This window comes from Stylophora pistillata, chromosome 7 (genome assembly GCF_964205215.1).
Source record: "Stylophora pistillata chromosome 7, jaStyPist1.2, whole genome shotgun sequence".
Lineage (NCBI taxonomy): Eukaryota > Metazoa > Cnidaria > Anthozoa > Scleractinia > Pocilloporidae > Stylophora > Stylophora pistillata.
Genome location: NC_142525.1, coordinates 22,554,345 through 22,572,332, shown reverse-complemented (window position 1 = coordinate 22,572,332; position 17,988 = coordinate 22,554,345). Strand labels below are relative to the sequence as shown.

At 41.3% G+C, this 17,988-nt stretch overlaps 3 protein-coding genes across 3 annotated transcripts; 1 reads left to right on the top strand and 2 right to left on the bottom strand.

The window, feature by feature from the left end:
- Positions 1 to 1,598: 1,598 nt before the first annotated feature.
- On the bottom strand, positions 1,599 to 6,286 carry LOC111329853 (uncharacterized). The gene is made up of 3 exons (XM_022934608.2): positions 5,577 to 6,286; positions 4,663 to 4,737; positions 1,599 to 3,176 (listed from the first exon to the last, which is right to left on the bottom strand). The coding sequence occupies exons 1-3, from the start codon at positions 5,710 to 5,712 to the stop codon at positions 2,233 to 2,235; spliced, it is 1,155 nt and encodes a 384-aa protein (XP_022790343.2). The 5' UTR covers positions 5,713 to 6,286; the 3' UTR covers positions 1,599 to 2,232.
- Positions 6,287 to 6,407: 121 nt separating this feature from the next.
- LOC111329855 (extracellular calcium-sensing receptor) lies at positions 6,408 to 17,970 on the bottom strand. Its single transcript, XM_022934611.2, has 3 exons — positions 17,163 to 17,970; positions 16,428 to 16,500; positions 6,408 to 9,763 (listed from the first exon to the last, which is right to left on the bottom strand). The coding sequence occupies exon 3, from the start codon at positions 9,739 to 9,741 to the stop codon at positions 7,120 to 7,122; it is 2,622 nt and encodes an 873-aa protein (XP_022790346.2). The 5' UTR covers positions 9,742 to 9,763; positions 16,428 to 16,500; positions 17,163 to 17,970; the 3' UTR covers positions 6,408 to 7,119.
- Positions 12,986 to 14,728, top strand: LOC148727122 (uncharacterized). The gene has a single exon (XM_088726438.1). It carries the CDS (start codon positions 12,986 to 12,988, stop codon positions 14,726 to 14,728), a length of 1,743 nt encoding a protein of 580 aa, XP_088582564.1.
- Positions 17,971 to 17,988: the final 18 nt, after the last annotated feature.

The following is a 17,988-nucleotide window of genomic DNA, read 5'->3' as shown; positions in this document are numbered from 1 at the left end:
TGAACGAGATGTTTAGCTTTGACGACAACTCCAAACGAACCGCGTCCGACGATTCCAATTTCCTTCAAATCTTCATTCCGAAATTGCGGTAAATCAGTCACTTTATTTACAATTGCCTTCTAGGTAAAATAAGGCAACTTAAAAGCCATCTTCAAATCGGAAATTATGAATTATTTACCTGAAATCTTTGACCGTCATGCATGATCGAATGTAAAATGAAAAAGTGGCGGGAAAACACGTCACCAGAACTTTTTTTGGGGGGGAAACACACCTCGCGAATGGCTTCTAATGACATGACAAGTTGTGGATATAAACTTGGCTTATACGATAACGAAAAGAAAAATCTATGCGAATGTTGAGTATAATTTTCATGATCGTTTCACGTATCTAACACTGCAAGCTGTTTTTTTCTTTTCTCGGCAGATAATTTTCATGATCAGTGCACTTAATGCCACTTATCGATGAACAGTAAACAAGTCGGCTTGCGGCATTCACGCGGTGTAAATATGTTTTATTTTTCGGGTCTGAGTTTTCGAGGCACCCAGAGGGTCTGAGTTTTTCGGGTCTGAGTTTTCGAGACACCCAGAGGGTCTGAGTTTTTCGGGTCTGAGCTCTGAGTTTTCGAGACACCCTGTTGTTTTGCCTCTGCTTTCCTTTATTCAAGAACTGAATGCATAATGAAGTATGGGGTTAAACGTTATACGGAAATCTTGCCAAATATTGCGCTTTTCATGTTCTTTTTTTTTTGTGAATTCAATAAATTTTCTCTATCAAGTAGGGAGTGCTGTAGCTCAACAGATAATAAATATACAACTTTTTTGATTTCTTGCTCAAACCTAGAATCACAAACATTAGTTTTACGGCGGAAATTTCGAAATAATTGCTCCCTTAAAGCTCAAAATATTGTCAATCCGCGAAATCGAACTTCCGCTGAATTTTCATTGTTACTAGCTGTAATAATTAGAAAACGATTTAACCACAAAGTCGACAAAGAGCTCTTTCCTGAAAGCATTTTGTTTTACACGTCCGTTCTCCTTCCCAGAGTCCTCTCTGCTCTTAGTTATGTGGGCAATAAGTATTTAGTTTTGCATTTTTGTCTGCAGCAAAAAGTAGACTTTTTGACCTGATGATCAAATGGGTAATGGTAATATGAAAGATGCGAAGAAACGGGGCCTTGGAAAATTTTTGCAAAATATAAATGAAAACCACCAAAGGGGAAGGGGCAGGAAAAGACTATGGCGAAACCTTTGACGGTGGACAAACGTTTCAAGTAGACGACGTTGAAGACATTTGCGTTAGACAAAAAACAGAGAATTAGCTCAATTTACGCCGAAATTCAAATGGGACGGCGCGATACCATCCAAAGGAAAGGAGTTTGACGCGTCAATTCAACTGAGAAGCAGGTTAAAAAGGTTTGTCCTCCAATGGAAACAAGCCATAATCTCTCTCTCAGAAAAAAAAAAAAAAGGCGACAAGAAGACCACTGGTTTGAAGAGTGGTACAATGCCCCATTTGACATGGAAAAAAGAAGCTTTAGATTTAAAAATTCGTTGGTACTATCCTTTCCTTATGATAAAGATTGCCAGCTTTCTTAACAATTTTGGTTGGTTTCATTTAATGCAATAGAGTATAGACTATTTAACTGAGTATGAAAAACGTAAAACTGCGGTTGCACAGTGCATTATCGACTGTTATAGCGACAAAAATGTTCCCCTCATTTCGATTACCTGATCATGGTGCTTTGCGATAAATCTCAGCCTTGTGTCAAATTTCAGAGTTTGCGAGGTTATATGCTTCTGGCGCATCCTTGTTATGCCGCAGTTTATGTAAGATCAAGTGTTTGCGAAGAAAAAGATCTAAAAGGTTATCGAAATACTGATTCCCTTCAATAATGATAGAATATCTGTGCACGCAACTTACCATTTACCGTCGTGCAAGCCAGAGTAAATCCCTCCGGTACTTTTGATCATTTGAATGTTAAAATGCGCTATATCAAGTAATTAATACAATAGGTTTAAGACCAAACAGCGTGGTATTCAAGTGTCCACCATGTCTTTTGAATGGAATCAGCGTTTAAGAAACCGGGAGGCATACCTGGAGAGTATGTTACACTACAATTGGTTTATAAACAAAGTGACTCATAATTTAAACGGAGTAGCAGCTTACCCACATGGATTGGATTACAGTTAATGATAATTTCCTATTCCTAGCTTCCTTATTCAGGAAAATTTACTAGACCTCTGTCTGACTATCAAAATGAGCGTATGGTTTAATGGGTTGGTGACGTGTTGCATTCATGCAATATGTTCTAGTGGTGATGACGTAATCCTCAAGGTTCTGCCTAAAATCTTCAAATAAAGTTTGATTTCTGTAAGCTAAAGGAGCTTCCTCTCGAATTGTGTCAATGTAGTCTCTCCAGTAAGTGCTTATGTCCGCTAAAGACTTTGGGTATGAGCGATGGGTTGGATTACCCGCAATGACAGGCACAAACATCAATGCCTGGCCTCGAAATTTTAGTTCCACAGCAGACCAGATGTATCTATGCAATGACCACCAACTTATTTTTTCGTATTGCACTCGGTAAGGGAAAAGATGCTCAATAGCTTTGTAATGAAATGCATTAAAAACGCCATCGAACCATACTGTTGGTATCACAAGGGGACTATCCGTCCTGTGACATATTTTCTGCCGTCTATCATAGGTCCAGATGGCCCCATGATGCACTCCATAATCCAAAACACCAACTACCGGCTCGTAGTCTAGAAGCCATTGTTCCACGACTCTATACGGTGGAAACCTCGTCATTACTGGCAGAGTAAATGAATTGAAACCGAGTACGACATCTTCATCCATAAAAATGTAATAATAGTATTTTGGGGATCTCTTTATCGCAGCAAAATACAGCGCATTTCGTCCCGTTCCCCATCCAGTATCGGGATCGAACAGATAAGTGATGTGAGGTGACTTTCGCTCTTGACATTTGGTTCGAAAGCTTAGCACTATGACGTCACAATTACATGTCTCGGGGTCGCCAATCTCGGAAGAAGTGGCCAAGTTTGGAGGGAGGCATTGTTCTGTTTGAGTGAGATAAATGAAAACCTTTGGAGATGAATTATTTGTCGGTTTTTCTGTGGCTGTAGGTTGAGATGGAACAACCTTTGGACTGATGATCGTACCTACGATAGACAAGATGTTGTAGTTTATTTTGAAGTTGTAGCAATAAAGTCTGCCGGACCTAACATTTACATTTACATTTACATAACCGGCACTACCTTATTAACTTACTGCAAAGGAAGTGGACTCAGTATAGAACATTAGATGTAATCAATTATAACGTATATATCATTTAGTTGCAACAGTTGAATATCAGTTTGGGAGCAGGGATAGCGCAGTGGTGAGAGCGCTCGTCTTCCACCGCTGAAGCCTGTGTTCGATTCCCGAACCAGGGGCCCGTTTCTCGAAAGTCCCGGCAACTTAACGGGCTCGTAAGGCTGTTCTGTTTTCATCCAAGATGGGAGTTTCAAAATTTTTTAAAATGATACAATAAAACTATCAGTTAAAGACACAAAAAGGAATGGTTTAGGTGCCAGAACCTGCTTTCTTATCCTTTAAATTTTGATTTTAAAACATGGCTTCGAGCCCGTTAAGTTACCGGGACTTTCGAAAAACGGTTCTCTGGTTTCACATGTGAATTGTGTTCGTTGTTGATTCTCGCCCCTGCTTCGTAAGAATTTTGAAGGAAAATAAGAAAGAAAAACAGTCCTCTCCAAACGATTGGTTCCTTTTCTAAAAACCAACCAAACGAAAGGACAAAAAAACGAACAGAGAAATCGATTTCCAAAAACGTGGAACTGCGATCCTAAGATATTAAGACTTGACTGAGGGACAATCTATGACCAAAAACCATATTCTCGGAGTGAAATCATGAGAAATGGTGTCGGGGGAATTGCATTGCAGCCCTTAAGAATGAGACGGTGAAATTCAGTAAGCGCCGAATTAGCTTAGATTTTGGAAAAGGTAACTCAAAGGTTACTAAATTGAAATTAAGACTGAGGTGAGCAAGTTTTTAATCATTGTTGCCTGACATATGCTTTAAGATTTATTAACTGCGTTTGGTTAGCTCATGTTGTAAGGCAACGGAATGCTGTCCAGGAGGTCGAGGGCTCAAGCAAACACTCAGGGTCTTAAAAGAACTGAGGAAAATGTGCTGGCCTTGTTGACATCGGCAAATGGTAAGACATTCTAGTGTTCTCTGATAAGGACAAAAAACTGTAGGCCCCATCTCCTGCATCTTTTCTGTACTGGTTAACAGGGAACGTTAAAGAACCAGTGCACTTATCGCACAGAGTAGGGAACGTAGCTCCCGGTGTTGTGGTCTCAGCGTTGTCACTGTCTATACAGGTCCCCATTAAAACCAGTTTTGAACTAAACTGGGTCAGCCTGTCTTAATATCGAAATTACGTACAATAAATTCATACATTTAGGACATTTCCCTTGCTTGTGTTTTTAATTTAGTCTGTTCAGTCTTCAGTGCCCTTCGCTGCATCTCTACGGCTAACGCAAAACTGTGCGCGGCTTTAAGTTAAAATCAGCAAATTTGATCAAAGATAACGTGAAAATCAGTATTTATTTTAGATATTTGTCATATATACCGGTACATACTTGTCTTTGTGGCGGCCGTTTCAACTGTAACTCTCTGCTTTTCAGGAGAAACCTTGCGTTTGACCACTTCACGCGCTGTGTAAACAAAGGTATTGACAGCCCGTAAATATCTCAAGATTATCTTTGTGATGGCTGTTCTCTCTGCGGCTTTTTCCAACTCGTTTCTTACTTGAGATGTTTGTCCTTAGTTATGTTATGATTTCATTTAAAAAAGTTCTAACTTGTATATCGTGACCAGTAACATCACTCGTGGCGGTATTCAGTTACTCCATATTGCAACCATGTATGGTTACATTACATTATGCAATTATCCAGTAGCTCAAAATATTCGCTTTATCACTTCAAATCCGAGTTTACATCGATGGTTTTAGTAACTGTTTCTTCCTCATCAAAACCGTCAAATAAAAGTTACTTTGCGATTATTTTTTTTACTTCTAATGCTCGTGTAAGGCTCGTAAATAGTTTTCAATTAGGATTTTACCGACGATGAGCTCAATATACTATTATTCAGATATCGGTTCACTCTGATGAACCATCACGCTGCAGAATTATCGACTTGGTTGAGGAAACCGGACCAAAATTTGACAAAAACCTACGTTGTTGTTAAAAATAGCAAAGTATACCTTCTATTTTCTATAAAAATTAAGGAAATGTGAACGTTATAGCCTAGTTCGAATATATAGATATAAAGGTTTTTGAAAGCTACGGAAGCCTAATCATTTCATTTTCTCATGTCCAACGAAAATCCATCGGCCCGTCAAGTTGTCGAGCTTTCGCAAGCTCAGGACAGCAACTTTAAAAATTACAAATCGGTTTAAATTCGTTTTTAGAATTGTTATTGTTTAAAACCTCGAAATCATAGGTTATGTGATGTGCATCAAAAGCTGTAAATCGCTTCCAACTTGTTGACTTACCTATTCTGCCATAAACGTTTTTGGTCTGTGTTTTTTCTAGTCTGAACTCGGCTTTGTACGAAGCATACAAGAAAAAGGCGGTCAAAGAAACGATTACAATCAAACTTACAACTCTACTTCTAGATGTAAAAATCATTTTTGGTTCTTAAATTCAGTTCGTTGAGCACGTTTAAGCATGGGAAAAACAAGTGATGTTGCACCTTGTAGCAGGAGATATTAGTTCACCACGATCTTTTTTAGAAAGGCGCAATATAATCATATAGTCTTGTCTGGAAGAGATAAACATTCAATTGATCCAGTGTCTGTTTCGTCAAATAAGAGAGGGTAGTTTTGTTGAATAAGTGAAAAACTTGCAATAGTCTGATGATGGTTTTTGTTTGGCAAAATAAACTTTCTGCCATTGCGAACTAAAGGGGCTTGGAAGTAGTGGTCAGTCGCTGTGGCGACAATCAAATTTTTTCAGTGAAGTTAAAATTTCCCTTATAAATGTTATATGAATATGTTTACCAGTAAAGTATGTCCGGTGATTATTTTTTACTTGAGTAGAATTACATGCTCCTGGAAAGTACATTTCTGGTTATAACATGGGTTTCTAAGGAGACTGTTTGAATGCATTATTAGGAACCATTTTCGAAAATGTACATTATTTTTCGGCTGACTGTGCTAAGATTTCCCTTAAACCAGAACATTCTTGTATATTTTGGTGTTCTTCTGCCCTTATAAGAAACATCTGATTAGAAAGATTGCTTGGAGGAAGTTAGGCATTTCTACAATGCCGCGAGGAAAATAGGGAGTCTGAAGCCCATTGACCTAACGGCAAAAGTGCAGGCGTCTGATAAAAAGATATATTGTAATGTAAATCCTAGTTCCTGAAAACAAAATAAAGTTCTTTACATTAACGAAAGGTTTATTCAGCCGGTGAGATCGAAAAAAAATTTCCTAGGCTTATGTTACAAATTGTGAAATGAAGAGATAAGACAAGATAAGAACTTTATTATTATCATAATAAGGGGAATATTATTATCATAATAAGGGACATAAAGGGTGGTTGGGGACGCTAAATGACTAGCTACTTACTGTATGAAATTTACAATAAAATAAAAGATGTAAGAAAGCGATCTTACCAGTAAGGAACCCTACTTATGTAGTAGTGGAAATAAGGTCTTCTAAGATGAGCGAACATTCAGTCTAGTGCTGGGCGATGGAGAAAACTGATACGCAAATATTTACACTTTTAAGCTACGGATGTGCATTTAAGGCAGTGTGCTGCACATTCTTCATTCATAAGTCTCGACAGATCAAACTCTCTCACCTTGGTTTTAAATTGTTAAAAACAGCTTATACGAGCTCGGCATTTGTAACCATTTCGGTCTTCGCACCCACCATTTATGGGCCTTTAACGATTACGACGATTTTATCCTCTGAAAAATATTTTGCAAAATTAACGAGAACCAAGGTTGTTTCAGTGTTTTTGTTTTGTTTTGTTTTTGTTTTTCTTTGTACCATGATAGATCTTTGGGTGCAGTTTGAAAGTAACCTCTCTTTAAAGAGACTGCTTCCTTTGATGTCCAGTGTGACTGGTGGAGGCAACTTCCGGCTGCAATTGTTTCTGGCTGTTTGAGGCATACGGCTTCACGAGTGTTACCGCAACTCTATCTCTAGACTGAGACTGACCAAATGTATAGGCCGATAATTGGGAACTTACGGCCGCCTGCGTATTTTGTTCAGGTTTGAGAAGAATTATATAAATCTTTGGACCGAACATGCAAATTAACAGTCCATAGGAACTGACCAGTATCGTCGCGCATGTAAAGTTTGTTGCATGGGAACCCCTAAGGCCGATGTCAACCGGAAAGTATGCTACGGATGAAAGGAGTAAGATGTACATTGAGAACGCAATATACCTGGCTTCGTTAAAGTTCTCAGGAAGTGTTCTGGCTTTGAAGGCGTAGTATGTACAAGCCACTGCAAGAAGAGATGTGTACACAGATATGGCGATTTGAAAACTCATCCCAACGGACGACTGGTGCATAGTACAATAAAGAAGAATTGACCCTTCATTTTTCTGGATGATCCGTTGTTGATGTGGCGAGTCTAAGATAATCCATAACAGGAATAATACAGCTGGTGGAAAGATTAGAACTAGGACGACAAATGTTTGCCTTTTTGTCGCAAGAATAAAGTTTTTGAACCTCTTCGCTAAAACATTTATTTGGAATACACTGAGTATCTTCATGGTTTTAATAATCAGTATGGAGATAATTGTTGCCAGAACCATTAGCTTCCAGAAATGAGCCAAACTGCACATAAAGTTCGTAAGCTTGCCAAGGGATAAAATGGAGGAAGAAAAGGACAATGCGATCGTCAAAAGAAGGATAGAACTTAACTCGCGATTGGCTCCTCTGACCAGGGGAGTGTCCCGAAGTTTAAAGAGGATGAAACAGCAAATGGCAAGAAGAAGGAATCCAACTGTGGAAAACAGTACGATAAGGACGGAAGCGGGGCTTGACCACATGACTTCAACTTCAGGAAGATCCAAGCATTTTGATCTCTGTTCATTGGGCTTTTGCTCTCGGGGACACACGGTGCAGTTCATATCATTCACTCGAGTACTAACGGTTCCATTCGGGCATTTCTTGCAAGTCCAACAGCAAGAGGTCGTTGGTAACTGATATTCACCAGCAAGGCAATCTCTGTGGCAGAACGACTTTGGAATAACTGTGTGACCTGCCGCAGTATTCCACTTTATGCCAGAAACGTTCAAGTGAATTTCCTTTTGACTTTCATCCCACGATCCGATGGCTAATTTTATTAAATCGGAATTTTCATTTACCTGATAATGCACAATGTCATAAGATGATAGTTTAGGGTCTCCAAGCTGATCAAATTCGATTTCCCCGGTTACTCCTTTAAAGGCCACTTGTCGAAGATGTTTTTCGAGTTTCTTCGGATTGTCTATAGGATGGATTTTACTCATGTTGTGAATAGCATGGACAACAGCATAAACAGCGTCCACCAAATAAGGAATATAGGGATTATACACCGAATGAAGTACCGTCTCGTTGGAAGATGAAGTACCTGTTTGGTTCCAAAATTCTTTCCACCAAGGAGCAGAGGCGTTCTTCTCTTTCAAGGATTTGATCGACTCTTTGATCAAGAAATCCGTGAAATTTGGAACATGAAATTGACGAAGCTCAATACTCAATGAGCCATGGACGACTTCTTTTAAGTCCTTTCCAGGCGTGAAACTTTCGCTGAAAATCCAAGTGCGGTCGAACATTCTATGGTTTGCTGCTTCTTCAAGAAATTGTTGTCCATAGCCTCCTATTAGCCAAAGCACCACAACATTAATATTTGAGTGGCGTCGAAGCTTCATCACAATTCTTTTCAGCTTTTTCGTGTAGTCTTGCCTTGGTATGTAATCCGCGAAAGAAAGGCAAAATGTTTGCTTTTTGGCTGCCTCAGCTTCCAAGCTCTTAATCCCATTTCGACCGTAGGAGTCGTCCATTGCCACGGCAGCTACATAGCTCCAATTGAAATAATCTATTATATCAGCCATTAGGCTTGCTTGTTTTCTATCTGGAGGGGCAGTGCGAAAAAAATAGCTGTACTGTGGGGAGCTCAACTCATCGCTTGTCGCCGAGTGACTGATGAGTGTAATTTCAGCCACTTGCAAAAGGGTTCCTACAAAGGTCGCAGTCCATGAATCTGTTGGACCAATCACAGCTGTCACTGGTGTAGGCCTGCTCTGTGTTGTTTGGTCCTCACTTGAAGAGTCAAGGCTGACGTTTTGGAATTGTAGTGCAATTTCGTTTTTTCGGACAAAATCATACGTGTGCTTCATTGCCTTTACAGTGCTTCTGCAGTAGTCCCGTACGTCAAATCCAAGAGTTTTATTCTGGAGCAGTTGTGGGTTTCTGTTGATCTCGTCAATGGCGAACTTCAAAGCTTCCACATCGCCAAGTGCCATCGGCGCAAAAACACCGCATTCGCCAACATCGTTGGTGTTGTGAAGTGCAATCAGAGCTCCGAGAGTGATGTCACCAGGCTGATGATAACGGTCCTCATGATCAGTTGTCGATCTAGGGGACATCCGGAAACCATAGGACATCCGGAAACCATAGGACATCATCACCAAGAGAAACAGAAATTTGTTTACGATCATTTTACGGAATTTTTTTCTTCCACTGTGAAAAGGAACAAAAGACGTAAATGATCCAGTTGGTTTCTTAAAGAAATTATCACACAAAAAGACATGTAAAGTCAGATAGGTAACCTGAACGAGTCACACCTTAGAATACTGTGACTTGATTTTCATCAGCAGAATGTATTAATATCAACACAGAAAGCAGAGGAGTAGCATTTGCTTTCATATTGAAGAAAGCTGTAGTTAATTCTGTGATTTTACCACTACTCGTCATACCTGGAAATATTTTTTTAAATAGGAAATCGAGCGAAAGTAGTCTCTCTTCGATCTTGTAGTGACTAGCCCGCGCGTGCAGCCCCACTGATCCTTCGTTTAGTGGGTTTGCGTAATATCTAACAAAAACGTGTAGAAAGACCCCCGCAACTAGTTTGAAAATATATTATCGATTGGCTACCTTATAATGCGGCCTCTCATTGGGTCGTCCCAGTCTCTATCTACGGGGTCGATGTTTTGATTTCACACGTGAGTTTGACAGGTCGAATAAATTTTATATTTTGCCCGGATATTTTGAGTTTTTATCGCTATGTAAAGTACAGATGGAAACTCAAACAGCATGCAGTCTGCGTGAACTTGATCGAAAAGGACTATGAAAGATATCGAGTGGATGGAAGAAGAAAGTTCGAAATTTATGCTGCAATACAGACGCTCCCGTTTGAGGTGCCGAACACATCTCGATTTATCTCAGGTATTCGATATTCAGCAATTGCGATTTGTTTGTATGTCCCCCGGACCAACATTTTCCCTAGCGACTCGAGAGCTTCTGGTAATTCCTTCTTATGATCCTGCGAAGGATAGCTTATTGCGACTATACTTCAGAGCAGTCGTCTCAATATAACAATATAACACCACTTTATTTCACTCCAAAATAGCGAAAAAATTTACAGAAATGTGATAAGAAAAAGAAACACAAAGAGGGTATGTGACCATGGCCCCAGTCCCATAACACCCCGCGCGCCCCTGAACACTCCGCCATTTTATTTCGCTCCTAAAAGCATGGCTGCGTCAGGGAATTCGAGGGAACATCCTCCAAAAATAGAAGTCATCCACGATGGAACACCTCCAGACCTAGATCCTAAAGGTACAACAGATCCTTAAGTCTTAGTTGAGTCTATTTTTGCCAGTTCGGAAGCATTAAATTTGCTCCGGTCGGCATTTACCTCCAATTCGGTTGGAGCGAGTGATTCAGTTGGAGCGCTCAAGGCTCCAGTAACTGACCAGCCTCACATAACGCAGGCCGGGGCGCTCAAGGCCCAAGAAACGGCAAGGACAAAGGGTAATACAGTGTCTGCTGATGCTGAAGAGGGTGACAATCCGCCCTTCGCTAAACAGCCCCGTTTGAGTGAACACGTAGAGCATAAGGAGGATCTTGAAGAGGACATTTACTCTTCGGCCTCTCGCTGGCAAACCAGCGAAGACCTGTCAAAATTTATTGAGACATTCCGTAAACCGTTGCAACCATTTGAACGGAAAGCAATTTGTCGCAAGTTCCCAGGGCCGGATGTTGATGCGGCATATACCCCTCTGCAGGATAAATACCTGTCCAGCATAATACCTGGCATTAAGCAGGCAGATAAAGACGGCAAGTTTCTTCATGATCGCATCTTGGACCCCCTGGGTCCAAAGGCATTTCTTTACGAGCATTTGAATGAGATTTTGTATGCCTCCAAAGAGCAAGGAACTGTGCTCCTCTCGTCAGACCAACTTCAAGGCCTGTTTAATGGTTCTGCGCATGGATTACGCTTGCTTGGAAATACCTCGGCTCTCCTTGCTAAAGAACGCTGCTCTACAAAAAATCAATGCCAAGGGGTCTTTGACTTCCCTGGCCACTGAAGAGTTCACGGATGCAAAAAAAGTCTATTTGGGAGAGGCTTTGAGGAACGTCTTAAAGCAAGATCTGAAACTGCAAAAACCCTTCTACAAGCAGCAAACGTCAGCCGCAGTCCACAGTTTTTTCGTGGTCGCACCACCCCATCCAGATTCCGAGGGGGACGAGGGGCTGGTGTGCGCGGGACCCCCAATACAACCGCCCTTCAGAGACCTCTCCCGTTACAGGGGAGGAAGACGAGCAAAGAACAGAGGTTATCCCAGTCCACAACTCCCACGGACAAACCTCACCCAGTAGACAGCCAACCTATTTTTCAGCCAGGTATGAACTTAAACCTCTATGTTTTAAAGATAGATCATATTCCCCTGGCAGGCCGCTTAAAACATTGTATAGCGAATTAGGAATTAATTTGTGTAGACCCATGGGTTCTGGGGATGGTTCGAGGGGCCCACCTAAACTTTGTGACAGCCTCCTTCCAAGAAAGAGTCCCACTTCCACATTCTTTCTCCCCAGAGGAAGCTTCGTTTGTGGAGATGGAGGTTCAGTTGATGTTACAAAAGGGTGCAATTCACAAGGTCCCTCCAGAACACTCACACAAAGGGTTTGTCAGCAATCTATTTTTGGCGCCCAAAAAAGGGGGTGGTCAGAGACCCGAGATAAATCTAAGAAATTTAAATCAGTTCCTAAGGTACGAGCACTTCAAAATGGAAGGAGTGCATATGTTACGAGACCCGCTAAAAAAGGCGACTTCATAGTCGAGTTGGATTTAAAGGATGCTTATTTCACACTTCCCATTTGGGAAAAGCATCAGAAATTTCTAAGGTTTATTTGGAAAGAGAACCTTTTCGAGATTGCTTGCCTCCCCTTCGGCCTGGCCTCAGCACTTCGGATATTTACCAAATTAATGAAACCAGTGGTGGGCTTGTTAAGACACCTAGGTATCCGAGTCGTTATTTACCTCGACGACCTGCTCATTATGGCAGAAACGAAGAACTTGCCAGCTCCCAGACAACAACAGCCCTGACATTACTAGAAGGACTGGGGTTTCTAGTGAATTTCAAGAAGTCTGTGCTCTCCCCAACAACAATAATAGAGTTTCTGGAGTTTACGGTAAATTCAGCAACTCTGACCCTTTCACTCCCTTGAGACAAAGCTCAGGAAGGTGAAAAGGGAGTGCCAACTTTTGCTATACAACCCCCTTCCAACTATTCAGGAGCTGTCCAAGGTCTTGGGCCTTCTCACTTCCTCCATCCAAGCAGTTTTTCCAGCCCCCCTCTACTTCCGGCATTTACAGGCAGACAAGAACAGGGCCTTCAGCGTAAATCAGAATTATGCAGCGACCTTTCAGTTGAGCCTTCTTGCAAAGGAGGAACTTGTATGGTGGAGGGACAACTTAGAAGCTTGGAACGGAAAAGCTCTGACCACAGGGGACCCAGACCTAGTGATAGAGACAGATGCTTCCCAGAAAGGTTGGGGAGCGTTCTGCGTGGGAGTCTCCACAGGGGGTCTATGGTCAAACCGGGAGAAGAAGCTCCACATCAATTGCTCCTTGCAGGTGCCTTTGCAGTGAAAGTTTTTGCTCGAAACAAAATTCAAATGAAAATCCGCTTACTCATGGACAATGTATCGGCTACCAATTACATAAACAAAATGGGAGGTAAAAAATCTCCAGTCCTTGCTCAGCTAGCATTAGACCTCTGGAGTTGGTGTCTAGAACACAATTTCTTGTTAGAAGCCCAACACATTCCCGGAGTCTTGAATGTCAGGGCAGATCACGAGTCCCGAACGTTTCACGATCACAACCACTGGAAGTCGTCTCCAGCTGTTTTCAACCTTGCAAATAAAATACTGGGACCCCTTCAATTAGATCTATTTGCCTCCCGTCTCTCAGCACAACTCCCCATGGTTATCAGCTGGAGACCAGATCCAGAGGCCGGGAAGCATTCGATGCTTTCTCCCAGGATTGGAGCAAGGTACGCGGCTACGCTTTCCCGTCATTTGCTCTCGTCGGTCGCTGTCTTCGACAGGTCTTGCACAGGAGGTCCCAGCCCTAGTTCTGATAACGCCTGTTTGGAAAACTCAAGTGTGGTATCCACTGTTACTAGACCTGTGTGTTGCAACACCTCTACTGTTGCCGAGCTTCCCAGGCCTCCTATCCATGCAGGGGCAAATCCACCCTCTATCCGACCTACAACTAGCAGGCTGGCTAATGTCAGCCAATCCTACACAGAGGCAGGAGTTTCAGAATCAACTCAAACTTTACTCCTTGCCGCCTGGAGGAAGAGCACTTCAGATGTTTACGCCTCAGCTTGGAGAAAATGGGCTAGCTGGTGTTCTCAGAGGCAAATTAATTCCCTTCAAGCAGATGTCTCTGCCAGACTAGAAATTTTGGCTTTTGAATACGAGGCTGGGAAAGCTTACCGAACTCTCAATGTTTACCGGTCAGCTATTTCCATGACACACCCTAGAGTTGATTCCTTGCCAGTGGGTGAACATCCCTTTTTAAAGCTGTTTCTGAGAGGCATTTTCAATTCTAGGTCTCCACTTCCTCGGTATTCCGGAACTTGGGATGTGCAGAAGACCTTATCTTACATGGAGTCTTTGGGTACCACTGACCTTGTAACCTTGAAGATTTTGTCCCTAAAGTTAGGACTCTTGTTAGCTGTTACCTCTATGGAACCAGTATCCGAAATTGTTGCCCATGATCTCCGATACAGGCGGTTTACGCCTGATGGAGTAGTGTTTGATCTTCCAGAGTTGACTAAGAAATCTAGGTTTCACCAAGGTCCTAAGGCCTCTTTTCATGCAAGCTTTCCTGACAATCCCAAGCTCTGTGTGGTGGATTGTCTTGAGGAGTATGAGAGAAGAACTGAGCCTTTCCGTGCTCATTCAGAAAGGTCTAAACCCAAGAAGCTGTTGCTTTCTTATATTCGCCCCCACCGACTTATCTCATCAGAGTCCTTGAGTAGATGGCTTGTCTCCTTTCTATCCAGTGCTGGGGTAGACACCACCATTTTTAAAGCTCATTCTGTCCGAGGCGCTGCTTTATCTGCAGCTATGAGCGCAAGAATTTCCCTCAGACTGGTCTCAGTATTCAACTTTTGTTCATTTTTACTATAGACCAGTTTTCAACCCCTCAGTTGCTCGGCAAGTTTTAGGACCTGGCACTTAGGTTCATGAGTTCCTTTCAACTTACATTGTTATATTGAGACGACTGTTCTGAAGTATAATTACAGATTATGCAAGGCTGAGGTATGATAAGAATTATTAAAAACTAGATCATTGGATAATGCAATTCAAGACTTTTTATTGGCTTAGCCATTATGGTATATCAGCCAATATACCATAATCTACAAATATGGCAAGCGTACGTGTCAGCTTAAAATTAAACGGGAGCTAAAGATTTAATAAAATTTAATAATTTAATTTAACCTTTTTAATAAAACAATTATTCCACTCGAGCTTGTTGGATATGAGATGATTATAGCCAACTCGGCGCTACGCGCCTTGTTGGCTATCTATCATCTCATATCCAACGCGCGCTCGTGGAATAATTGTTAATTATACGAAGATAAAGGAGGCGAGATATAACAATATCCCTTCCCTCCCCCCCCCCCCAACAGAAGCAGTTGTCTCATGAACCATATGTCGTTTATTTGTAACCTTGTTCTTCCTTTGTTTTTTTTCAGTCGCTCAAGAAAATGGCGGAGTGTTCAGGGGCGCGGTTCAGGGGCGCGCGGAGTTTTATGAGACTGGGGCCATGGTCACGTACCCTCTTTGTGTTTCTTTTTCTTATCACATTTCTGTAAATTTTTTCGCTATTTTGGAGAAAAATAAAGTGGTTTTATATTGTTATATTTCACCTCCTTTATCTTCGTATAATTCATATTATACCTCAGGCCGCAAGCGGCCCTTGCATAATCTGTAATTTGTTTGTATGTCCCACGGACGAACATTTTCCCTAGCGACTCGAGAGCTTCTAGTAATTCCTTCTTATGATCCTGCGAAGAATAGCTTATTTTGGCTGTTACATTTGTTTTCTTCTTCTCGGTGTTAGTGTTGGTGGATGCGGCAGAGGAGACTGCATTTATCGGTCGGATTGGGTTAAGTAGAGCGTTAGGGGAGTGAGACTCCTTGCTCGCAGGAGTCGAAGTGAGCACATTTCCTCCTTGAAGCCCTTCATCCAGACGTGACTTTTTCGGCGTAACGGGAAAAGGTAAATCTCCTCCATCATGTGCACGTTTGTTCTGGGTAGTTACACTGTTTCGGAAAGTTTCTTCGATATCTTTCATAGTCCTTTTCGAGCAAGTTCACGCAAAGATTGCATGCTATTTGAGTTTCCATCTGTACTTTACATAGCGATAAAAACTCAAAATAACCGGGCAAAAATATAAAATGTTTTCGACCTGTCAAACTCACGTGTGAAATCAAAACATCGACCCCGTAGATAGAGACTGGGACGAGCCAATGAGAGGTCGCGTTCTAAGGTAGCCAATCGACAACGATTATATATTTTCAAACTAGTTGCGGGGGGTCTTTCTACACGTTTTTGTTCGATATTACGCAGACCCACTTAACGAAGGATCAGTGGCCAGGGGCTGCACGCAGGCTAGTAGTGACTCATTAGCATCATACGTTTCTCATCATGACTGTGATACTGGTGATTAGATCCGGGACCTTCTGATTATGTTGACGAGAGCAGATGGCAGTTTTATGTTGACTTTTTGTCATTACTTTGTGTAACAAATACCACAATGACCACACCCACTAAAAAATGGAAAGTTTATATAGAGTGAGTCATTACGCAAAGATAGCTCACCGTTGAGGTCAACAGAATTTCCAATTCTTGGCCGTAAGCGGTTTAAAAGCAGTGATATGACACCTGACGTTTCCTGGGAAACAAAGTAATTTTTTCACTCTAGCATGCTTGAATTCATTAACAGCAATAAAAGTTACACCTACAAAACCAAAATAAATAAGACTAAGATCATCTAAAGGTCAGTCATCCTCAATTCAGTGGTAGAAAAAATAACTTATCGAGGTGTATCTGTTTCTGTAATAAAAATTTGTTGTAAATTTTTTTTTTCACATTACGGTTTGAATTGTGGTCGAGGTAAATAAGAAGTAGTCAGCAAAGGAATCTATTTAAAACAAGCTTTTCCAGTCATCTGAACTGCTTTCCGCAAGGGACGAGTGGTTACGGATACTTGGCGTAATAGTACATAGTATTACAGTTAAATAAGGGGAGGATGGATTTTAATGGTTAGATAAGGTATCACTTGTGAAATATGAGATAAATGATCGAATTCATACAACATTTGGTACTTATAAATGGAATTAAAAGCTTCAAACCGACCTTGCCGATTACGTTTATTGCCTTTCGGTTTCTATCTCACATATTATATTTCTCTAACGGGAAGTCATTAACCGCATTACCCAGAGAATGATCGAGATTTAAACCGATTTTTATGTACGACGTTGTAAACCAAATTTATTTATTTGGTACTGGGCAACAGTGGTAGATAAAACAGTTGTTTTGAGAGACAGTACTTACCTCGACCTGTGGCCTTCGGCGCCTTGCTCCCAAATAAAAACTGATTACCTCTGCTCGTCTTTTGAATGCTTTTTCATTTTTTTATTGGTCAATCAAATCAGGCAGCCAGTAGAATGTGGCCATCTGTTTCAGGCGCAAACTTCGTCGGAATACCACGTTCAAAGTCATCATTGGGCCCTCGTTCAAACGTGCGAGCATGTGGAAACGTTGAAACGGCTTCAACCCTGCTTTACCTCTTCCTCTTCCTATTTTTGTTTCAATCTATAGATTTCTGTGCACGTTCTATTTTTTGTTTTTGTTTTTCGTTAATTTTTCACGACACCGGCAGTCTCGCATGTTCTCCTTTATAATTTTGGAGGCAAAATTGGAGCGCGGCTGATCAAAACTGAACTTTTATGAATGCTCGAAGTTTGACCACCGAATTACCTCACCGTTCCTCTCAGACGTAAGCGCATTTAAGCCCAAAAAGAAGAACTCTGAGTTTTCGAAATGACAGATTTCTACGACCTCTCCTCTCCATATTCCCCTTAAAGATAAGAATTGTATTTAGAATATATCTAATCTTTAGGTGACTTTGTCACTTTGGCGAGGTTGCCTCTGTCACCTACTAAATTTAGCTACTAAGCTTGAAAGATACATCTTCATTTCATCTCTGCACTGAAACGTCACATTACCACAAAATGCTACAGCTAGTCTGTCGAATTGTTTTTCCCGTAGACTAAGCGTAATGATAGAGGAATTGTAATTCGTGTCAGGCAGGAACACATCAGATTTCCGATTCAATTAATAGAATAATTATACTGTGGTATCATCTTTTCGTTTTACA

Coding starts and splice junctions, on each gene's coding strand:
- LOC111329853 (XM_022934608.2), bottom strand. CDS start 5,712: ATGATTTTTACATCTAGAAGTAGAGTTGTAAGTTTGATTGTAATCGTT. Junction 4,738..5,576: donor AAACGTTTATGGCAGAATAG/GTAAGTCAACAA, acceptor TTGTTTACACAG/CGCGTGAAGTGGTCAAACGC. Junction 3,177..4,662: donor AACGGCCGCCACAAAGACAA/GTATGTACCGGT, acceptor TGTCTATCGTAG/GTACGATCATCAGTCCAAAG.
- LOC111329855 (XM_022934611.2), bottom strand. CDS start 9,741: ATGATCGTAAACAAATTTCTGTTTCTCTTGGTGATGATGTCCTATGGT.
- LOC148727122 (XM_088726438.1), top strand. CDS start 12,986: ATGGTGGAGGGACAACTTAGAAGCTTGGAACGGAAAAGCTCTGACCAC.